Below are 25322 nucleotides of genomic sequence, written 5' to 3' on the forward strand. Positions count from 1 at the left end.
TAGCTTCATTGCAGCCCTCCTGATGGCTCTGCTGAACGGTGCAGCTAAGAAATTAGCATGGTCACCTTGAGTAGAGGATGCCCTCAAAGCAGTTAAGGCTACGTTCACAACAGCCATCATACTTAAACATCCACCAAATGCAACTATGGGATTGGTAACAGAAAGTTATTAGCTGTCAAACTGGCATTGGAAGAGTCAAGGCACTGGTTAGAGGGTGCTAATCATCCTTTCTTATATAAACAGATCATAAAAATCTTAAGTATCTGCGCACTGCCAAGCGCTTTAATCCAAGACAAGCCTGTTGGTCCCTGTATTTCTCTCCCTTTTGCTTTAACATTTCTTACCGCCCTGGGTCCTGCAACACTAAGACTGACGTTTTGTCTAGAATCCATCAGAAAGAAATGGATGCTTCCTCCTTCAGTACAAGTAGTATCTATTCGTTGGGAAATAGATAAAGAGATTGCCAGGGCTCTAGAAAACATTACTGTTCCTCACAATTACCCCACCAGCAAAACATACGTGCCTGAACCATTTTGTGTTTGCTGATTTAATACTGCGGCGTCAGCGTAGGCACATGGAGCCTGTGGCACTGTTCATAAAAGTAAGGTAGGACTTGTCTCAGTTATAGGTCAAGCATGGTCTATGTTGTTTTATTGAAGAGTCAACCAGTGAAAGTTCCTGTATTTTTAAAGTAATTCTTAGTGATTTTTTCCAAATAAATCTACTCTGGCCCTCCAAACATTGTTTGTTTTTTAAGACATCACCTAGCACACAACACAACTGGTACCTTTGAAGGACCTGCAACCTGGCCTAGTCTAATAATAAAAGGCTGTTAATGAGTCCAGTGATAAAAGGTCACTAATGAGTATCTATAAACAGTATTTAGTGTTGGTTTAGGGAACTTTAAACACTGTTCTTTTATATTTCTACAGAAAAAACTGAATAATTATTTGGTACAGTATAAACTGTTGCACTTCATTCAAACAGGGAGGGAGGAGATGAAAGATGGAATTGTTGTTAATATTGTTATCTAAAATTAGTCTTTATTATTTAATAAATAACTTGCTTCAATAAAGAGACTTTTAGTAAACCTAAAAAACACCCGTCTGCAGTGCCATTGAGTAAATATATGTATATATATATATATATATATATATATATATATATATGTGTGTGTGTGTGTATATATATATATATGTATATATATATATATATATATATATATATACACTGAAAAGGTAAAGTCCTTAATGTTTCTCTCATTGTGTGTGCCAAGACTGAAGGTTCAAACTATCACTCTTTATAGACACCCAGCTGGACACTGAAGAAACTGCTCTTTGGGTTTCTGTCCTGCTAAAACCTAAACTCTAACCTTTACAAACTGATCTACAACATGTAGCCCAGAGCTCAAAAAACATTTGAAATGTTTCACTGTCAGAACTGTTGTTTACTAGTAGCAGTTATTTACCATGAGTCAGAGGTTCCTCTCCCTCTACTGGACTGTGCTGGTAACATCATGGACCGGTCACTCTTCATAGACACACAGCTGGGTTCGCCTTCTCCTTTGCTGAAATTAGGAAAGTCTCTTATGGACCGCTCACTCTTCATAGACACACAGCTGGGTTCTTCTTCGCCTTCTCTGCTGAAATTAGGAAAGTCTCTTATGGACCGGTCACTCTTCATAGACACACAGCTGGGTTCTTCTTCACCTTCTCTGCTGAAATTAGGAAAGTCTCTTATGGACCGGTCACTCTTCATAGACACACAGCTGGGTTCTCCTTCTCCTTTGCTGAAATTAGGAAAGTCTCTTATGGACCGCTCACTCTTCATAGACACACAGCTGGGTTCTCCTTCTCCTTTGCTGAAATTAGGAAAGTCTCTCATGGACCGCTCACTTTTCATAGACACACAGCTGGGTTCTTCTTCGCCTTCTCTGCTGAAATTAGGAAAGTCTCTTATGGACTGGTCACTCTTCATAGACACACAGCTGGGTTCTTCTTCGCCTTCTCTGCTGAAATTAGGAAAGTCTCTTATGGACCGGTCACTCTTCATAGACACACAGCTGGGTTCTTCTTCGCCTTCTCTGCTGAAATTAGGAAAGTCTCTTATGGACCGGTCACTCTTCATAGACACACAGCTGGGTTCTCCTTCTCCTTTGCTGAAATTAGGAAAGTCTCTTATGGACCGCTCACTCTTCATAGACACACAGCTGGGTTCTCCTTCTCCTTTGCTGAAATTAGGAAAGTCTCTTATGGACCGGTCACTCTTCATAGACACACAGCTGGGTTCTCCTCCTTCTCTGCTGAAATTAGGAAAGTCTCTCATGGACCGCTCACTCTTCATAGACTCACGGCTGGGTTTTGGAGATCCTGCATGCTTCATTCTGAGAAATGTTCATTCACAGTAAGATTTAAGTGCTGAGTAATTATGTTCTTTAGTAAGTCTCATTTAGTCTGATCATAAGTCATGATTTCCTCTCTCTTTTTAATCAGATTAAGAGCTGACATGAAGTTACTCACTTTGAATCAGAGGTTCTTCCTCCACTGCTGGAGCGATGAAGCTCCATCACTGTAGTTTTACTCTCCACACACAGCTGGACACTGGAAATGCTGCTCTCTGTGAACACTTCATTCATAAAAATGTGAATAGTATGCAGAAAAAATCTAAAATAAAAATGTAAATCTAAAAAATCATAAATAATGAGCTTGTTATCTTAGCATGAAATAATTAACTTGGCATGAAAAAATAATTGTTTGGGGTAATTTTTCTTGATAAAAATAATCCAACACTATCTACTACTAGAGATGAAGTTGAAGCAGATACATGAACAGGCTGTAGATCAGCTGGCACATCTTCAGCTGTTCCACATTCTTTACTTATCATAATCAGCCATTTTATGATACTAATCTGCTGTCAGTGAATGCTGATAAAGTCTATTAATACAGATGAAGTGTGATACAGAGTGATGGAAACAGAGTTTTGAATAAACAATGAGGTAGTGGAGACTAATCCCCTATTTCAGCTTCATCTGAGCACCATAATAATAAAAATGTCTTTGTGTAATATTGTCCCAGAACTGTGCTGTCAATCTCAGGTGGACGGTGTTGGAGTGGAACAGTAATTTGATCTCTCAGTAAATGGTCCATCACTCTGATCATCTGATCCATCTCTCATCATTCAGCCATGTATAGATGACCACTCTACTCAGAGCTAATATAGGCTCAGTTCTCTCCATTAGACTACAGTTAGGCTATCTTTAGTTTACACTGGACTAATCCTGTTATATCATCTTCAGTATTTTCAAAAGTCTGCCGAACTCGTGATGGACGGTTAGGCATCAATTTTTCTACACCTTTTAAAACTGGGAGTAAATTTGAGTTAATGTCTTAAGTCACGTTGTTCAGAAACTACATTTAACAATGTCAGCTAATGTCAGAAGTGAGCCCTGAACATGACCTAAAAGAATATTTATGAAGAACTTTATTTATTAACTCTGCAATCTCTTCATCTCTGAACTTTCAGTTTCTGTTTAGTCTTGAGTTTGTTAACAGCTCCACAATTTTTACAACCCAGAGCCTCACAAGTGAGCAGCTAGTAGGCAGACAGATGTGGAAAGTTAAGAATTACATATACTCTCATTACAGTACTTGAGTACATTTTTCCCTATAAAGGTACTTTTTGGAGTACAATTAAATCACAGTACTTTTACTTGAGTTAATTTCCAATAAAGTGTTTTTACTTTTAATAACATTACATTACTGATGAGTTCAGAGACGTGAAGTTTAAAGAAGACAGATAGAGGAGAATGTTACTAGCACTCACAAGGATTACACTTTATCCACTTCATCTTCAATCATTTTTAAATGAACCAAAGAAAATGGCTTACTGGACTAAACAGTAATCTGATCAGACAGTGGGTGGATTATGAAACTGTTCTGTTGTGCAGATGCAATGCACAGACTGATCTGAGATTATCTCACATCCATAAACAGCTATTAGTGACTCTCTCTTTTAAAATGCAGCCTCTCTCTGATCTATCAGTTCATTATTAAAAACGGTATTTACTGATAGAATCTCAGTATAAACAGACAGTAGAACCGATCACCTCTATAATCCTGATAATCATTATCAATATTGTTACTGTCTCTCTCTGATCTCAGTTCATTATTAATAAACTGTATTTACTGATAGAATCTCAGTATAAACAGATAGTAGAACTGATCACCTCTATAATCCTGATAATCATTATCAATAACATTACTGTCTTTTTCTGATCTATCAGTTCATTATTAATAAACTGTATTTACTGATAGAATCTCAGTACAGTATAAACAGACAGTAGAACTGATCATCTCTATCATCCTGATAATCATTATCAATAACATTACTGTCTTTTTCTGATCTATCAGTTCATTATTAATAAACTGTATTTACTGATAGAGTCTCAGTACAGTATAAACAGACAGTAGAATTGATCATCTCTATAATTATAAATAATCATTATCAATAATTTTGATGAGGTCTGATGTTATCTAGATGAAAGAAGTTCCAAGTGTGGAACTAAAGCTCCTCTCTCCATGTTCTGTAGAACCACAGCACTGAGCAGAGTAAACTGTGCAGTGCTGTGGTTCTACAGAACATGGAGAGAGGATCTTTAGTACAAATTTGCTGATAGAATCTCAGTACAGTATAAACAGACAGTAGAACTGATCACCTCTATAATCCTGATAATCATTATTCAGTGGAAATGCTGGTTTTGTGTGAACAGGTTTGTACAAATTTTTTTGTTATTTAAACTTTGATCTGAAAACTGTAAGCTAGCTAGGCCTTCTTTCTTCATAGCTAACACGCCACTCAGTAATGTTATAAATCTGTGCATTTAAAACACAGTAAGAGAATGAATCAGCCCCCATTGAATCATTGGACTTAAGCAATTCATTCACTTCTTTTCTTTAACTCTCGTCAGTCTTTCTACAGAGGATCTCTGAATTCTTACTGAATCTTTTTGTACAGTCAATCGCACAACTGAGTGCAAAATTTCCCATTTTAGATGTAGTGATGGGCCGATCCACATTTTTTCAGCTCCAAACTAATTCCGATACAAAACTGCCAATACTGGCACAGATTCTGAAACAAGAGCTGTATTTACTTTAATATGATTATTATTATTGTTGGTATTGTGTTTAAGGTTACCTCATGAGGCTGAAATAGACCACACGGCACTTCTTCTACATCGAACTGCGCCACTAACATTGATGACACTCGGTTGTTCATTTCCGGTATAACATTAAGAGTCTCTGTAATGTATTTTCGATTTTTTTGTTTGGCTGTTCACATTCTCTTTTAAATGTGATCTGTATGCGACATCAGTCTGAACAGATCAGCTCCTAAACTGACCCGCATGCGCAAAAGAACAGTGCTTCATGTGGCCATCCAGAGGTTAACAGAGGTTAACAGTCATGACGGCCAGCGAACGCCAGTCACTCCCGCAGCTTTCAGTTTCGTCTTCGCCAGCATCACAGGAGCGATTCTAAAGTTCCAGTGGTTGACAGCTGGACTAATCACCCACAGTGTGTTCGAGTTCGCCATAAAAAGGGCTCGTTATTATTAACTGTTTTCTGACGCTGCAGCCTCGGTCTCCTCCGGCCGCGTTTGGCCGTTTCGTTTGAATACGGAGCGGCTTCGATAAATCTCTTCTAATGTTTTTTGTACAGAAACATCAGCCTAAATATTTATTATTGACTCTCAGCAGCGCGAAATTATGACGAATGCCGAGTTGTACTGACGTAAAAGTCGCATGAATTCCGATTTGGCCGTGTCCGCTCTGCGGCAATGCGACTCTGTCTGAACAGCCAGATCGGAATTCATGCAACTTTTACGTCAGTACAACTCGACATTCGTCATAATTTCGCGCTGCTGAGACTCAAACATTTAGTCTGATGTTTCTGTACCAAAAAATTAGAAGAGACTCATTAAAACGCTCCGTGTTTGAAGAGTTTTTGAACAAACCGGCCGAATGCGGCCGGAGGAGGCCGAGGCTGCAGCGTCAGAGAACAGTTTAAAGAATCCGAGGGCTCGAACCAAAGAAGTGGCCGTGGTCGAATAATGAGCCCTTTTTTACGGCGAACTCGAACGCACTGTGGGTGATGAGCCCAGCTGTCAACCACTGGAACTTTAGAATCGCTCCTGTGATGCTGGCGAAGATGAAACTGAAGCTGCGGGAGCGACTGGCGTTCGCTGGCCGTCATGACTGTTTACCTCTGGACGAGCCGCCACGTGAAGCACTGTTCTTTCTGTTCTGCAGGTCGGTTTAGGAGCTGATCTGTTCAGACTGATGTCGCATACAGGTCACATTTAAAAGAGAATGTGAACAGCCAAACAAAAAAATCGGATTTGGTAAGAAAATCAGATTTGGGCCACTTTTACCTGCTGTGTAAACATAGCCTAAGTGCTCCAACAGGCTGCGAAATGTTCTACAGATTGCGGTTGGTCATCGAGTATAATGAAGTTGAGCAACTTCTCTGTAATCCTTTTAGCCTTTGGGTTGTCTGCTGGAAGTTTAATGCGTTTCTAGAAAGCATCAGCAACAGTCTGTAGCCTGGTAGTGTCCTCCTGTCTGTTAGCTAGCATGAACTCCTGGTACTCTTTAATGTGAAACTTCTGCAGGTGGTTAAATCGGTTGTTTTGTACGACGCAGCCGTACTTCCACCCCTCGGCATGCTGTCTTGTTTTTCAGCGTTTCCAGACTAAAATATCTGCCAACAAACTAACAGCTAATGCTATTTGCTCACTCAGTTACAGACTGAAGTTGCCGTGGGTTCATAGTAAGATGTGGAAAATGGAAAAAACTTTATGATAAAATTCTTACGACAAGCATCTTATAAAGTATTTAACCGTTGTGCACACCAAGCTGCATGCCCCTGTGTAGAGGACTTTATTAGAATCCATTGTGTACTCTGCCGTTTTGAGATTGAAGGTGCTTCAGGCAGGGAGGGCGTGTGCTGGAGAGCATGAACACCAGCTTTGTGACTAGCTTCTGACTGACAGCGAGCTAGCACTTTTTGCCATTACTGCCATACTGAATTCTCTTCCAAAATAGCTGTTTGTTTGATTTTTTACACCACAAACTAAAAGACTTGCCATTCTCCCCAGTTTCGAAGAGCCAAGACCATCACCATTTATTTTTGACAGTTTTATTGATCTCTGACACATTGGAGCCTTTGCTCAGTAAAAGCGTGTCCATGCTGGCTAACCTGAAAGAAAAATAGCTGCTCTTAAAATGCGGCGATGCACCAACTACTATGAACCAGCCATGAATAGCTAACATAACAGGGCTCGCGATAAGAACAAATGCCGCATAACCCTCATTGTGCATTGACACATACTCAACCACAAATTCAATAACCAACACAGTATTTCACAGTTCAGAACTCCCTCTTTCTCCCTTTGAGTCTCCAACCATAACCCTGCCACAGCAGGCCAGACTGAAACGCTGTACTGACCTTCCTTCTGCACAAGGCAGAGTGAACTGGGTTTTGACTTGAAGAAGTTTATAATGTCATCTTAATCCAATGTGTTAGTTCTTTCTCTCTTTCATCCTCCAGATGTTGTTTTGATAGGCAATGATAGCTGTTCAGGCATAGCTGCACTTAACAATTTCCAAGCAGCTGCTCCACAAAACTCAGACAGACCTAACTTTCAGGCGCGAGTTAAGGTTAACATAAAGTAGGCTAATTTAGGCTAAAGTCAGTCAAGTCAGCACATAACCAACCAATAGCACAACTCCACTGATGTCAGCTGCATGACACAACTGAGCAGGTAACGGCTGGCTATGAATTATGTACAGTACGGTGCCCCCACACTATAGGCTACATACAATTACTGAAATCCCACTTAATTGTATGTCTGAACAAATCAGTTACCCTTAACCTGGTAGTGCGATTCCTGTAATATCTGAATAGTTGAATATTCAGGTCCAGACCTAAAATTTTTTAAAGAGCAGCACAAACAGCCTTTTAGCCCCACCTCCCTTCTCTGCAGTCCTTTGGGGTTCTGGAGTAACAGCTGCTGGTCATCGTGACGTAATCATGAATAGGTCATTTAATGAAGCATCAGTGATTTAATAATCCACTAACTGCAGAAAATCAGATTTAGTCAGTAAACCGATCAATGCGTTTACATGCAATCTTGTGATCAGATAATTGGGAAACCCCAAGTCAGGCAGTAATCTGTTTTCTTCTTTGCAACCGGACAATAAACTCACAGAAAAAGATGTAACGTAAACCCAAATGTCATGCTGTGGCTTTTTTTAAAAATCATTGAGCCACTTTACCTGAAAATATGAACATACATCATTTAGAAATGAAGAACATTTAAATCCTTCCTTTTGTCAAGCATGTATTTGGTTTCAGTGTCGCTCCAAGAGTGTTTAGCTGCATCTCACGGCAACGGTGCTTGTTTATTTCCAGTACCGCAGTCCATTTTCACACATGCGCAGACTGAGAAACCCGAAAGAAATCCATTTGAATAATCAGATAACTGCAGAAATCCGATTATGATTGGATTATTGAGTGCATGTAAACACAGTGTGATAATGAAAAAAAAAGGTATCATTTTATAGATATTATCAATATTGTTTGTTCATATTAAAGTAAGCTATACATTTGATGTATAACCTAACTTATGTTGCAAAATATTGTACTTAAAATTTCATATTTTTTTAATCAAAACTTGCTGCTGTTCCTGTTAAGCTCATTTACATTGAACGTCCATGTAAATATCTAAACAAACAGGCTTTAAATATTCACTAGTTAATCTTTTAAAAAATATATTATGCTAATACATTTTTAATATAGATTATTTAATTCAGGTTATAGCCTCTCCAAAATGGCAACTTTATAAAAAAAAGGTGAAAACATTCTTAACTTTTAATGCAAGTTAAGATTCCAAATAATTTATTTAATTGTTTAATTATAACCTAATTCCTGTAACCAGTCAGCAAGGTTCAAACGTGTGCGGATAAAAGTGAAAGGGAAATTCTTATTTGAAACACAAATCATCTGATTGTTCATTTTAAAATAATAAAAACACTTTCCACACAAACTAAAACACACACCCTTAAATATCCAGAGCTTCTAGCCTAGTTTATAAGGTTCTGGGACGAGCCAGATAAATTAAATGTTTAATTAATTTGATTTTAAAGGTTTAGAATTTGTTACTGTAAAAACGGTTTTAAAATGTGTTTATACCTAGTTAATAATGACAATTATTTTGAATAAACATTTTTAAAAACATATTAGCTTATTTGGAACAGGGTTGTGTTCAAAAGGTACAAAATACACTCATTATTGTATATCTTTATTATAAATTACAAAAGTATCTAAGTTAAATAGAATTGTATGAGAGATTAATAATTGATTTTAACATCACCAATCCTGCAAAAATCAATGTCTTGTGGCATAAAAATGTCTCATTGTAAATTTTTGTGAGCTAAACAGGCATGTTTACCCTACTTCTCCTGTACATTTAAGCTGGAAAACAGCTTGTTTTAAAAGGTAAAATGTCATGTCAGTCGATCAGTAGTGGTGCTATCACAGCACACCTCAACACAATGCTGAGATCTTATTCCAATTTTCTGTTCCACCCTAAATGGAGCAGCAGTTTCATCCTGGGGCCCGTGAGGTGTTTGTGAAGTTAGTTAGCTGCTTCCAAAAGTGATAAATCCAGTACGTGTTACTGAACGTTTAATTTCATTAGATCTGTACGGTCAGAATATAAGATGAGTGAAAGGAAATTCTGTGGATTTCCTTAAAAGAAGAATCTGTGGTTTTCTGTTTCTTTCACACCTCAGCTCATCTGCATTTTGTTCTTAGAAATCTTGTTTATCTCTGTACTGGCCAACTGCCTGCCATGTCTGCTTCTAAGTGTATAAAGAGGCCCTTCTGTTCCAAAAATAAGAGTGTCTGAACACTGATGCGTCTGTGTGTGTCTCTTGTTCTAGCGCCCTACCAGAGCTCCGACAGAGAGCAACCAGATAGAGAGAGGTCAAGATGGGATCAGACAAAGGGCCAACGGAAACAATTTCTTACAATCTGGTGTCAGGAAGTGGGATCATTGTCGAGGGTGAGTGTTGATTTTCCTTACTCATTCTCCTTGACGGTGAATTTTGCAGAGGTGTCCCTTCCCTGTGGCCAAAGGGGCTATATTGAACAGATAAGGGGTGTGAATTCTAGGGGGAATTTACAAAGTCCTTGAAAGATAGGATATACTAATCTGTTTGGGTTATCCATTACTCATCCAGCAAGTAACAAAGACTGATCCAACCTCCATTCAGTTTGTTCTCCAAATAAAAATGGGGTGGGTAAGATTATAAAAGCTGGGGAAAGCCCATGGGACTGGATGGACAGGAATAATTGAGGTAAGTGCACCGTCCTGTGGATTGAAGGATCTCGTTCATTTATTAGAGGTGGTGTAGGGGATTCCAAATGGGATTATGAATATATGGATTGTTGTCTGGTGATATGGAGTAAAGTAAAAATTGAATGGGACAAATATGTCACCCCTAAAGGGCAACGAAGGTTAACAAAAAGACCAAGTCAGGTATTAATTTACTAACTTCAAAGAATTCAACTTCCCTGGCCCCTTCGGCTCCTCTTCTGGCATATGAGACTGCTAATGACATGATTCATGTTACTGAAAACACCTTGTCGATTAACTCGCTGAGTAAAACCAACACTAATTCTTCTGCTACTACTTATCATGACTCTGATTCTGATTCTGATATAGCGGATGTGACGGCCTATAATATACCTTTTTCCGTTACTGGCAATGTGGTAAAAATCACAGCGCCTGATCTTACTGTGATAAAACAGATTGTTTCCAGTCTTCCATCCCCACACCAACCACACAAATTCAATGATTTACTGTTGAAAATTACTCGTTACTCCCAGCTCTCAGGTCCAGATTATAGAATGATCCTATCTCAGGTACTAGGGTCAAATAATCAGCAGAAGAGGCAAGGGGCATGTCATTATTGTGGAAAAGAGGGGCATTGGATCAGAGAATGTAGAAAGAAGCTCTCTGATGAAAGTCAATCTCAAAAACCATTTCAGACTCAGACGGAGGGCCCTAAAACACACACCGGACAACCTGTTGTCTGGAAACCGATGAATGCACAGGGCTGACCACAGAATGCACCCCAAGCTGTTGAAGATGCACCTAATTTGGCAGTGCTTTCTAAGACATTAACACTTGTTTCTGGTGATTTGCCACTTATGGAACTGTATGTAGATGGCAAAAGGTTAAATTTTCTTGTGGAAACTGGAGCAACATTTTCTTCAATTAGTAGTAATGAATATAATGGGCCAGTGTCAGATGCCACAATTGATTCTGTGGGAGTGAGTGTGGTGCTAATTTCATGTTCAAAAACACCTCAGCTGTCAGTAACCTGTCCAAATGTTCAAGGAATCTCCTTTTTACACAGGTTTGTCATTATTCCAGTGTTGTGATGTTATGGCCAAATTGCGTTTATCCACTTCTTTTAATGGAGGAAAAATGATTGTGTCCAATGAGCGTAACTATGCCCTTCCTGTTGATGAGGGACCAATTAGAACATCATTGAAAATCCCAAAATATCTGCAAGACATCCCTAAATCATTATGGGCAGAATACAAGGACCAAGTAGGTCTATTAAATCGTAAACAATATAAAGCTCAATTGTCAACACAATAACCAGTGTGCTGCAAGCAATACACTTTGTCGAAACAAAAGGAGGAAGGAATTGAGGGGGTAGTACAGTCACTGATGACACATGATCGTCTCCATATAACACACCAATAAATCCTGTTCACAAGGTGGGTGGTAGAGTTTAGAGATTTACACATGATTTACAGCGGGTAAAATAAGTTGTCATCCCTTGTGTGCCAATTGTACCGGATGTGGCTGCCGTTGTTAACAGAATTCACTGTTGTAGCCTTGCATTCAGCCTTTTTCTGCATCCCAGTCGATGACGATTTTTGCTTTCAGTTTCAAAGAAAAACAATACACATGGCAGCATCTCCCAGATGTGTGAATTCTCCCGCTGTTTTTGCTCGATTCCCTGGATACCTTACCTTTTGCCTGACAACTGTACTGTGTTGCAGTATGCTGATGACATGCTACTGATGAGCGCATGTGCAAGGCTGGCTCTTTGTGTCTGCTTCAGCGTTTAGCTGCGTGTGGTTTCAAAATTGCGTTTGACAAGCTGCAGGACTGTCAAACCACAGTTTCCTATCTCAGTTAAAGGGAAGCTGTAGACTCTCAAAAGACAGAGGCCTCTAACCACAAAGAAAAGCATGATGTCTTTTCTGGGATTGATCAATTACTGTTGTGCATGGATTCCTGACTGCTCTTATTATGACAAGATTTTGAGACTGTGTTGGAAGTCAAACACTCCTGACCAGATTGAATGGACCACAGAGACCTTCTCAGCACTGAAACATTCCCTGTGCTCTGCTCCAGACCTGGGCCTGCCTGACTACACACAGTCTTCTCTAAATGCATGAACATTACGGGGTCGCTGCATGTGTGCTGGCTCAGCAGCATGGGGGCCACATGAGACCTGTTGCATAATTGATTCCGAATTTCTGCCTAAGGCTCACGACTGTTGTGCTGACATCATAGAAAAGTCTGCCAGTCATGCTGATTTGTTGTGATCACCATTGGAGCGTTGTGAAAAGGTTTTTTGTAGATGGCTCATGCTCGAAGCCCTGTGATGGTGTATTTTTATGTGGTTATGCTGTGTGTCAGTTCTAATTAGGTAATTAGGCACACTCACTTCCTTATCAGTCAGCACAGGCGGCAAAACTTGTGGCCCTCATTAGGGCATGTATTCTGTTTCAAGATAGTGACGTCAGCATCCTCACCAACAGCAGGTATAGCTGGGGCGGGCTCATGATTACAGCTGCATCTGTTCCCAGTGCAGGTTTCTTACAGCTGACGGGAAACCAATATCTCACTCCACACTGATTTCTGATTTATTACATGCTTGTACAGGAAGATTCACTCGAAAGAGGCCCCGAATATTCTGCTGTAACTCCCGTTAGGATGAAGCAATCTGAACCAAAAATAAGCTATATACCTGGACGTATGTGTAATCGATTGCATTACATGTGATGCTGGAAGTGATCTCCGTTTACTGCCAGACACATTAAGGGGTACAGGGGTATGCACCTGGAAGTTGCAAACGGAGGTTAAACATTGTGACAGCTGTCCGCCGCCTACCTCAACGCTCCGGAAGCAGGTGGTAATTTTCTGGCAGACTCTGTTGCGGAATACACTGCGAAAAATGGCCCACCATGTGGCCACCATACATTAGACAACATAATTGTTCTCCATTTTTTCTCATCCATTGTCTACTCATCCTAGCCTTATTGACATTGCCATACTACAAAAAAAAAATAGATAGTTATCATTCTGATCTTGTTTGCCTTTCCTCGAGCAACATTTTCGTGGCATTTAACATGTCGCACAAAGAGGAGTGATTGATAATATTAACAAGAGATACTGTGTTCTAGAAGTGACAAAAACAGCAAAGTTGATTTTAGATGCATGCCTGATATGTGCATAGAACCATTGACTCCTTTTGAGGTTTTGGTGGGATGACTGTTCCCAACACCGTGGGTGCGAGGTAAACCTGCTGATCAGTGGTGACATGGACACAATTGAGTCAGATTACACAGCCGCCCTGATTGACAAGTTAACCAGCATACAAGCTAATGTTGCTGTTTCTCTCACTCCACCCACAGACCAACTAATGCACCTGTTTAAACCAGGAGAAAAGATAGTAATTAAACGTTTGCTTTCCAGGAAAGATGGTGAACTACTCTATGAACCACCATGCACTGCCATTGCAGTAACCAGAACAGCTGTTTTGACTGATGCACAACCACAACACATACATGCTAGTAGAATAAAAGATAGACTGAGTTGTAAATATTTGGTTGTGTCTTTTTGTTATTTTTCTCCTCTTCTCTCCTGTTTCTCAGGAGCTGTGGACCCTATCTGATGAAGACTGCAGTCCAAATAGATTATCACCTCTATCCCCAATGGACAGGACCTATCAAGATGAGCTACTGATGACATTACGGGACCGTCCACATAATTAACTTTGCTTTTTGCTTATGTTTGAGTTGTGTTATACCTTGCTCTCGATCTTTAATCCAACGCGCTGTTGAAAGATCTTTTACCCTTGTCATGCCATACTTTATCTTGTATGCTGCATGCTGATGCATTTTTCACTAGTCACAAATTACTTGATTTGTGGAGTAAATGCCTGAGCATGCTCAAATTCACCTAGGAGTGTGAATATCTTAGGCCAAATTTGGGTAGGTTGGGACTTTTCCTGTACTAATTGGGCCTTGTTGCAGGTTTTTCACCCAGCCCTGGTTGTGGACACTCCTTTTTAGGAGTGTTGTTACTAGGGAACAAAAGAAGGGAATGAAAGGAAAGTGTGTGACTTTCCTTAAAAGGAGAATGTATTCTGTGCAAATCATCATATGTCTGTATGTCAGGACAGAATGTCTTGACCTGCAAGTACATTTCTTGCCAGCCAGGTCTTGTTTAGACCAGAGTTTAACCAGAGTGGCATCTGATTACCTGATTAAACCTTCCTTCCTGATCTGTTTTTCTTGATTTTGATCTGATCTGTGATCTGTTGGTCATGTAGACCCACATGCTAGTCAGCTCTGCAAATGGAGTGAGACCATAAGATTACAGATCAGCCAAAATCAAAGAAATTATGTAGAAAGTGTTTTTCAGCTGTTCCAAACCAGCCTACACTGACAAACCCGGCCATGGATGACCCATAAAGCACTGCCTTATGACATCACGTTCCCACCCTACATGTATGTGAGGGTAAATTCAGGCATGTGGTTTGATGAAATGTGAATCAGGAATGGGTGCGTGCTCAAAACTAGATATTTTATGGCAGTTTCACGAATCAGATGCAGAGTTCGTACATCATTCAGCTCCGATCTGTGATCTTATAAAATAAGACAGGCAGATTCCCCAAATTCTTCCTGATCTCCAGATCATCACTACTTCCTGAAAACAGATGATCTTAGTAGTCATGTGCTGGTTTCCCCGAGTTTCTCTCTCTAACGCCCTCTGGTGGAGCTTTGCTCCACGCCAGCATCTCTAGTCCCTGATAGCAAGAGGATAGTGCACCACTGTTGGCCCGCTGATAGAAAATCTGTCAATTCACTGGCATTTTGCTTAGCGTTTTTTGGGCAGTCCATTGGTGTTTAAGCATAGTATTAGACATAATTTCATTTATAATTGCTAATTTTTCACTCACAGTCTAATTTACTCATTTGTCCTTCCTTCTTTATATAACTTCTTTAGTTATACTTTGCAAATTAGTTTAGTAAATCATTTAATGCAGCACTGTGTCAGCTACAACATTTTTAACAAAATTATTTTGTATTAGGCTTTTTCTTTCTCTCAGCTGTTTGTAATATTTGTCTACTTTATTTTCTAAAATAAAAGTGTGTACATTTAAAAACTGTTTAAAGGAAAATACAAACAAAGATACTTTCACCAGTTCAGAAGATGTAGCGTTAGAAACAAAGGCTTTATGATTTTAATGTAAACACAAGGAGATTTGGTTTAACACCTGAAACGGTTGGTTTAGCGCCTCCGAATGAACTGAACAGAACTTTACAGAAGCTACAAAAGACACAGAAACACAACTTGGCTCATTTCTTATAACAGGTGTACATCATCTTAGTGTCACATACCTCACTCCAGTGTTTGACGAAGCCTCAAGGATTTTCTCTTTCCGCTTGTCCTTCAGCCTTCAGCCGCTATGTGAATGAGAGCAGAGTAAAAACAGTGAGGAGAGTCTCCAGCTGACCTCTCTATGGAGAAAGTCTTTTACAGAGACACACACAAAAGAACATCACTGACCCCAAAACAAAGAAAAAAGAAGGAGAGCACTTGAAAAACTGAACTAAGGCCCCGAAGTGAAAGAAGAACTCTGTCTGGGTTCCTCTTTTACTTGGGGGCAGTGATTAAAGCAAAAAAAGAAAAAAATCTTCTGACTGAATGTTTTTCAGGTCATGTTTCCAGCTACAGTTTGTAAAACTGGTTACAGAAGAATCCCTCATTAGGAGCTCAGTTATGTTATTATTTTATGTTGTTAAAGTTATGCTGAAATTGGATATTCAGCAGAAGAGAAGAGGGAAGAGGACAGATGAGGACTGAATCTCTCATCATAAATCATAAGTTTATTTTATCTATCTGCACATATAGGTAGACACCTTACTGTACATATTGCACTTTCTGCACACCTTATCACACATCTTGCACATCTGGACACTCCACACCTGGACACTTTATTTCAGTACCAATATCTGCACATATTTATTCAGTATTGACTACTGTGACAGAGTCGTTTGAGATACAGACTGAAAATCACTTGTAGTGAACATGTCACAAAACTAACACAACCCTTAGTTTCTTAAATTTATTCATTAATTGATTTTTTTTTCTTACAAATGCTTCAACCACCTCTCTAGCAGTGTTGGATTATTTTAGTAATTATTTTTAATAAAAACTTCCATTGCCCAAAACAATTTGTTATCTAACAGACTCATAACACTGTAGTTTCATATCCTGTAGTTATATTAAAAAGTGTGGGCAGCAGCAAATGAGAGAGAGGCAGATTCCTGTGTCTGCTTCAACATCATCTCTACTACTAGACTGTATCGGATTGTTTTAATTAAAAACAGCCATTGCCCAAAACAACTGATCTTAACCAGCTCATTGCTTTACAAAGTCTTATGTACATTTGTATTGTCAAACTCTGCAGAGAGAGAAACATCTCCAGTGTCCAGCTGTGTGTGGAGAGTAAAACCTCAGTGATGGAGCTTCAGTGATGAAGCACTCCAGCAGTGGAGGAAGAACCTCTGATTCAAAGTAAGTAACTTTATATCAGCTTTTAATCTGATTAAAATGAAAGAGGAAATTGTGACTTATGATCAGAATAAATGTGCCTTAGTAAAAAAAATAATTACTCAGCATCTCATTGTGGATGAACTTTTCTCAGAGTGAAGCGTGCAGGATCTCCAGATCCCAACTGTGTGTCTATGAAGAGTGACCAGTCTATAAGAGACTTTCCTAATTTCAGCAGAGAAGGAGGAGAATCCAGCTGTGTGTCTATGAAGAGTGACCGGTCCGTAAGAGACTTTCCTAATTTCAGCGAAGGAGAAGGAGAACCCAGCTGTGTGTCTATGAAGAGTGACCGGTCCATAAGAAACTTTCCTAATTTGAGTGACCGGTCCATGTTGGAGCTAGCATAGTCCAGTGGAGGGAGAGGAACCTCTGACTCATGGTAACTAACTGCTACCAGTAAACTACACATAATGAAGCTTTATAAACATGCTTCTGAGTTGTGGGTTATATGTTGTAGATCAGTTTGTAAAGGCTAAAGTTTCTCACATATTTAATATATGCAGGACTAAAACCCAAAGAGCAATTTCTCCAGTGTCCAGATCTTTGTGTAAGAAGAGTGATGGTCCATGCCTGAACATTTGGTCCTGTGATCCACAAAGAGTAAACATTAAGGACTCTTATTTACCTTCTGAATTTATATACCCAGGGGTGCTGTAAGAGAGAGACTTTTAGGATCACTGAAAGAATCTTTATTGAAACACTTTATATAATGTTTGTTTAATATTGATAAACCACATTACATCCTCTATCTTTATTTCTCTTCCCCCTTTTCTTATTTGGTTTCCGTTCATGACCTAAACTCACTGTCAGTGGCTTTGCTGGGAGAAAGGGGTGGGACCTGTGGGGGGTTGGGGGGTATGCGAGCAAGAAGGTTCCACATTGATTCTGTTGCAAATAGAACAACCACAGTTTTGCAATTGTGTTATCAGTCGACATCATGAAAATAGCTGTGATGCTGTGATACAAGGAAAGTGATGGTAATGTCTTGTAATTACTTGTACTTAAAGCAGATTAACCAGCAAGTTCGACACTCACTGATCTGCCTGCTAGCCCAGCTCAGGCTAGCAGCCAGCAGCTTTGTAGCAGCTAACTTCGCTAAACAACACTGGATGGACACCTAGATGAACACAGCATAGTTCAGATTCTGAAATGCAGTGATACATATATATATATATATATATATATATATATATATATATATATATATATATATATATGGTGTGTTCATGTAGGCATCATGTGACGCAAAATAAACAAATAAATAAAATAGCATGATTTCTTTCTGATTAAGAATGACTTGGTGCATAATAATCATTGCTTTATTAGCTAACACAAACATATTACTACAGGTTTATTGTTACTGTGATACAGACTGAAGAATGGTCTATATAATTATTGTGGAGACAAATACAGCTAATGGACAACATATATGTGAATGTAATCAAAACCCAATACTCTAGAAAAGAAGGAAACATACAGGTAAGTTTTCTTAGTTTTTACAATTACAAGACGTTACTATCACTTTCCTTGCATCACAGTTATGTAATGATATCGAGCTGATAATATGCCTGTAAAAACTGCAATTGTTCCGTTTGCAACAGAATCAATGTGGAACCTTCCCATTCTCATACTTTTTTTTTTCTCTCCCCCCTCCCCAGTCCTGCCCCTTTTTCACTGGCAAAGCCCCTGACAGTGAGTTTAGGTCATGAATTGAAACCAAATTAGAAAAAGGGGAAAAGAAATAAAGACAGAGGATGTAACATAGCTTACCAATATTAAAAAAAAACTTATATCAACAATTTAAAGGAACAAAACCTCTATCACTCATTATTCAGCAGGGCTACAGTAATGTAATTTAATGTATCAACACTGGCTTAGAGTGTGAGTGAGAGTGTGTGTGCATGGGCCCACTGAACAGTTTGGGTGTAATGGCCTCATTTCCAAAGCTATACCTTTTGAGTTTAAATCCTTTTGTGCAGTGTTGTGAATTAGTAAGATATTGCTGAAATACACAAATTTTATATTAATTCACCTTTTCATTTTTATTTATTAAATTTAATAGACCTCCTATGTTTGAGTATTTTAAATTTATTATATTTCATCAGAAGTGGGTACTAGCATAGTTACTGTCCACCTAATTTGATTGGAGGCACCACCAATGCATACGTCTTGCAATCATTAACTTAAGAATACTCAATAAATAAGCAATAAGATTATTCAGAGCTATAAAAACAAATCTGCGTAACCCAGGACACCCTAACAGGACATTTTGCTGTGCATACATTTATCATAACCTGGTGTAGGGGTGCTACATTAAAGTTTTTTTTACATACAACAGCAGTTCCATCTTCCATCTCCCCCTCCCAGTTTGTACTTAGAATTAATGTTTTTTTTATTCAAAGGAAGAAAAAATGAGAGAGAAAGGAAAAAGAAGAACAGAAAAATTCTATAAATTAATACTATAACATTGTACAGTTACTCAATGTAAATATAACATGTTTAACTCGTGACAGGCAGTGTTTAGGCAGTAGGAGATGGCAGGGAGGCTCTTGGCGGCATACACCTCTGCGGCAGAAATCGGCTCTTTGTACGTGGAATGTAACCTCACTGGGGGGAAGGAGCTGGAGCTTGTGCGGGAGGTTGAGAGGCACCAACTAGACAGAGTTGGGCTCACGTCCACCCACAGTGTCGGCTCTGGAACCAAACTCCTTGATAGGGGGTTGGTCCTTCTCCTTACACAGGGTGAGAGGTGCCAGGAGGGTGTGGGGATACTCACAAGTCCCCGGCTGGCTGCCATGCAGTTGGAGTTTGTCCCAGTGGATGAGAGGGTCGCCTCAATGCGAATTAAATCGCAGAGAGGAAAAGTCTGACCATTGTGTGTGCTTATGCACCAAACAAGAGGTTGGAGTATTCGGCCTTCTTGGAGTGAGTAGGCGGGGTTCTAGAAAGGGCCCTGCCTTCAGACTCCATAGTCTTTCTGGGAGACTTCAATGCTCATGTTGGCAATGATTGGGAGACCTGGAGAGGTGTGAAGAACGGACTGCCCAATCTAAACTCGAATGGTGAATTGTTATTGGATTTCTGTGCCAGGCATGGATTGTCCATAACAAACACCAAGTTTGAACACAAGGATGTTCATAAGTGTACATGGTACTAGAGCTCCTTGGGTCAAAGGTCAATGATCGACTTTGTTGTCATTTCATCTGACTTGAGACCACATGTTCTGGACACTCAGGTGAAGAGAGGTGCTGAGCTGTCAACCAATCACCATCTGGTGGTGAGTCAGATCAGAGGGCAGCGAGGGTGTGCTGGGAACGACTGTCAGGGGCCCCTGTTCGGAATGATTTTAATTTCCACCTCCAGAAGAGCTTTTCTCATGTTCCGGAGGAGGTAGGGGACATGGGCTCTGAATAGACCCTGTTCAAAACCTCCACAGTGGAAGCTGGACTGGATGGCCCGGAAGGTGGCAGTGGCAATGGTGGCAGAAGCTAAATCCAGGGCATACAAGGAGTTTGGTTAGGCCATGGAAAAAGACTTTCAATCGGCCTCAAGGAGGTTCTGGACAACTGTCCGGCAACTCAGGAGCGGTCGGGGTGGCTTTGCCCAAGCTGTATTCTGCAGGGGTGGAGAAACTCTGACTTCTGATGAAGATATTGTTGGTTGTTGGAAGGAGCACTTTGAGGAACTCCTTAATCTGTGAGATATGCCTCCCTCACGGGAATCAGGGGCAGAGGCTTCTGGTGTGTCAGGCTCCATTTCCCTGGTGGAAGTCAGTGAGGTAGTTTGCAAGATCCTCAGTGGCAAGGCACCAGGGGTGAATGAGAGTCATCCGGAAATGCTTAAGGCTCTGAATGTGTTGAGGCTGTCGTGGCTGACATGCCTCTGCAATATTACATGGACCTTGGGAACAGTACCCAAGGGCTGCTCGTGGCACTGAATGGTAGCACTTCCTCTCAGTGCAGGTCCCTCCAGATGAAGCAGAGGAGGGGCCTGTTCTCAGACCACAGCATTCCTCGTATGTCTCCACTAACAGCAGCTTGATACTGTCTGAATCATAGGAGCACCCCTAGCAGCGATGGGCCCAGCGCAGGCCCTGGCAGGAGTTATTTGTTCAGAGACATGCCTTGAGACTTGAAGGAGCAGTTAAATACTAATCTTTGTTTGTTGTTGTGATACACTAAGTGATGGAAGAGATACCACATCTCATCAGCCTGCTCTACCTCCTCAGGCGGTAACTTGATGACGTGTCCTGTTTGAACAAGCTTATTTATTTCTGCCGTGGCATAGCGCTGAACTCCCCCAACTTGTTCTGTCCTTTCCTCAAGAAGTTTCATGGCTTCCTGATCCTCCTAAAAACAACCACCAGCTTCTCGTTATGATAGGGCAGAATGTCAAAGTTGTCACAGCCTTTCCACCTGTCGTCGGAGGAGGTCATCAGAGTTAACTGTAGAGAGCAGAAGACATTGGTGCACTAATGTCTGTTCGTGGATGCCTGATTCAGACCCTTGGAGAGCCTATCCAAGAGCAGTGTGGATAGCTATAGGACCACCTTTGTTCCTTCTGCATACTGGATCCAATGAGGTTAGTAATGTCAGATCGCACAGTGCAGTGGGCTAGTGTCTCACTCTCACCTTCCAGCTGTAGCTGTTGAACAGCAGCGGACAGGATCATAGTCCGCTGTGCTCCATCATTCAAGACTGCAAAAGTTTCTAATGTCTTGGATTTACTATGGAGCTGGACAGTTACCACTTTTAAAAGTACCCTACTGATGCAACAGTGGGTGTCAGGTTAATACGACTCTCTGAGGTGTCTGGCCTATGATTATGAGCATCCTTGGGACAGGCCATGAAGAACCTGGAAGTGAATGCCGCCACAGTCACTGCAGGGTTTCTTATGATTGCATGTTTCAGGTGAATGAGAACGAGCACACTTCCAGCAGCGTTTTCCCTCTGCATTCCACTTAGTTGGGTCTCCTACAGACAGTTCTTTAAAGTTATTGCCGTAGCTAATGTAGTGTTCCTTGCTATCACAGAAGAGACAGTGCACAGTGGGCTGCTTCTTTTTCTTGGACTGGGAGGCAAACACAGCCTTAGTCTCTGCACGTTCAGTGCCATGGTATACGGCAACGCTTTGACCTCTTTGTTTAGGTATGGTCTTCTCCTTCCCATTGCTCAGAAATCTCTTCTGTTGGTACTATTGTACTAATCAACTTAAAAGATGCTGTTGTTGTTCCTTGACTTGTAGCCATCCAGCAAAGTCCTGTAGATTGCAGGGGCTGAGGCTTGGGCAGTTGAGTTTCCTTTGAGGTTGAAGGAACTTAGTAAACCCACCTCGCGTAGAGTACTTGGGTAGTTTGCTAAGGAAGCGATCTACATGTGAGCAACAGTTGAGCTAGGTACCATGGGGGCCTTCTAGGGAAATCAGCATGTTAACTAAAAGGTTTACATGCAATGCAAAGCTCTGGAAACTGCATGCATCATTAGGTTTTACAGGAGTGGTGAGGATTGCTGCTATTTCGCTTTGAGCTAGCTGATGTGGCTGTCCATACTGCAGCTGAAGTTCTTGCATAGCTGCTGAGTATGGGTATGGGTGGTGACAGCAAGACTGACCAATCATCTGAGCCTCATGTAGCTTGAGATGCTCTAGTAGTTCATGATACTTGTACCTTTCTGATAGCTCTGGGTGAGGCTCAAGGAAGTTATTTAAAGCCAGTTTCAAGTTTCAAGCAAATTCTGTCTCGCTATCAGTGGAGAAATCAGGGATTTTAGGTTTCAGCACACTGTATAGTGGATGTTGAGTCATGCCCAAATCTGTTGGTGCCCTTGTGAAAGTGGAGGTGCTGGAACTGGGCCTCTTCCCCCTGTTGCAGAGAACAGGTTTTGAGGTGGTGCCATCCACTGACCAGTAGAAGCATAATGTGGCGGAGCATAGCTGGGAGAAAATGCTACTGAGGCTGACACTGGCAATGTATGTGGCACTGAAGTATACAGTCATATAAAAAAATTAGGACACGCTATGAAAGCCTGTGTGTTTTTTTTAACATATCTGGATTATTTTTAAAACTTTCTGTAAAGTGTAAATTAAACAAAATGCAATTTCTGTTGAGAAATAAATTAGGACACCCCCACATTTATTCCCACTTAAAATGGCTAAAATCACACACAGTTGTGTCACATCAGGCGCTCATGATTAGAACATCGTTACTCAGCATTTTGAAGGAGACTTGCCTTTTTTAAATCTAAGACATTTAGTTTGGTATGCTCCTGACTGTTGAAGTGAACACCATAGTGAGATCGAAAGAGCTGTCTGAGGCCATCAGAAATAAGATGTAGCAGCTTATGAGTCTAGTAAGGGATTTAAAAAGATCTCAAAAGAATTTGAAATCAGCCATTCCACTGTCCGGAAAATAGTCTACTATCTAAGTGGAGGACATTCAAAACAACGGCCAACATGCCCAGGTCTGGCTGTCCAAGCAAGTTCAATCCGAGAGCAGACTGCAAGATGCTCAAAGAAGTCTCAAAAAACCTGAAAATGCATGCCTCTACAATCAGAGAATCAGAGACTCTAAGAGAAACATGAAGCCCAGACTGAAGTTTGCCATAGAGAATATAGACAAAGACCAGAACTTCTGGAATGTTCTTTGGACAGATGAGTCTAACATTGAATTATTTGGACACCATAACAGAAGGCATGTTTGGCATGTTAAATCAAATACAACATTCCAGGAAAAGAACCTCATACCAACTGTGAAAAATGGAGGTGGAAGTGTCATGGTTTGGGGATGCTTTGCTGCAGCAGGACCTGGTTAGCTCACCATCATAGAATCCACCTTGAATTCTACCAGGTATCAGAGGGTGCTTGAGGAACATGTGCGACCATCTGTAAAAAAATTAAAGGTGAAGCAAAACTGGACCCTGCAACATGACAATGACCCAAAACATACCAGTACATCCACCAAGGACTGGCTGAAGACTAAGAAATGGAGAGTCCTGGAATGGCCGAGTCAAAGCCCAGATCTTAATTCCACTGAGATGCTGTGGGGTGACTTGAAACAGGCTGTACATGCAAGAAACCCCTCAAACATCTCAGAGCTGAAAGAATGCTGCGTTGAGGAGTGGGGCAAACTTTCCTCAGACTAATGTCAGAGACTGGTAGATGGCTATAAGAAGCATCTCACTTAAGTTATTCCAGGTTATTTCACCCTCTAGCTATTAGAGGGAAGGGTGTCCTAAATTTTTCCTCAGTTAGAATATACATTTTTGTTAATATTTTTTGTTTAATGAGTAAAACAAGATTAATTTTTGTTGTTTACCTGCAATTAAATCACTTTCTTTTCTAAATCATAAAAACAAGATTAGACATCAATATGTGAACATTTCTTAATAAAGAACTGAATATTTAATGGGGTGTGCTAATTTTTTCACATGACCCTAGGTGCTAGGCATAACAGAGTGCAGAGACCTGTCCAGTCCAGTTTGTTGTTCAGATAGTCCCCAGGTACATGTAGCATTGAACCTTCTGCACATCTTCTCCTGTAGATTATAAATGGGTTTACTGTGCCACATGCCAGAAATCCATGACCACTTCCTTTGTCTTGCTGATGTTAAGCTGCAGGTGGTTTTCCTGCATTACAAGACAAAGCCTCCACCAGCCTCATGTCCTCTAACTCATCTCCATTTTTAATGAATCCAACAATGGAGGAGACATCAGAGAACTTCTGCTGATGGCATGAGCTGGGGTTGTACTGGAAATCTGAGGAGTACTGGGTGAAGCGGACAGGAGACTGGTCAGGTCTCTGGGGTGCTCCAGTGCTGCTCACCAGCAAACTGTAGCCTGTTGTTGAAGTAGTCCATGATGCCCTTTAGAACTGGAATTTTTATGGGAAATGTAGACTGCGGGTGTATGGTGTTTGTTTTGTGCTCTTTTTTTTTTTCTTGTAATCATTTTTCCCCTAGGTTTGGTGTCTGGAGAGCTCTGATTGAGTACAGCAGGGGCCGGTACTTACAGGCCGGTGAGGCACTGCAGAAGGAGAGGGGTTGTTCCAGTGTTTGCACCTATGCCATCAGCCTCCACCTGACCAGATCAAGCACCCGAAGCTTTTGTTTGTGAACTCGTGTTACTGTTGTATGAGTTTGCCTAAATACCTGCTCTCTCTTTGTAAGTAAAGGGGTGAGTTCCTTTTTTTTTTTTGTATATTGTTTTCTCCTGCTTTGGGACAGGGAGGTAGCCTTAACATTGTAATTTTGTTTTGAGTTAGATTACTTCAGTTATCTTTTTGTTTCTAGTTTGTTTTTGGCATTATCTCACCCCCTGAAGTTTATCTTTTCTAT

The 25322-nt window shown here is 40.5% G+C and overlaps 1 protein-coding gene across 1 annotated transcript in view; it reads right to left on the minus strand.

Moving 5' to 3' along the window:
* The window catches only part of LOC118816469 (NACHT, LRR and PYD domains-containing protein 12-like), a 45948-nt gene extending 30011 nt beyond the window's left edge, over positions 1-15937 (minus strand). Inside the window, exons 1-3 of the mRNA XM_036582871.1 lie at positions 15777-15937; positions 2520-2625; positions 1469-2383 (exon numbers count right to left, since the gene is read on the minus strand). Of these exons, the coding sequence (XP_036438764.1) occupies positions 1469-2383; positions 2520-2566 (962 nt within the window). The 5' untranslated portion in view covers positions 2567-2625; positions 15777-15937. The remainder of the gene's footprint in view (positions 1-1468; positions 2384-2519; positions 2626-15776) is intronic.
* Between the last annotated feature and the right edge of the window lie 9385 nt (positions 15938-25322).

The sequence above is a fragment of the Colossoma macropomum genome, unplaced genomic scaffold, assembly GCF_904425465.1.
Source record: "Colossoma macropomum unplaced genomic scaffold, Colossoma_macropomum, whole genome shotgun sequence".
NCBI classification, from domain to species: domain Eukaryota; kingdom Metazoa; phylum Chordata; class Actinopteri; order Characiformes; family Serrasalmidae; genus Colossoma; species Colossoma macropomum.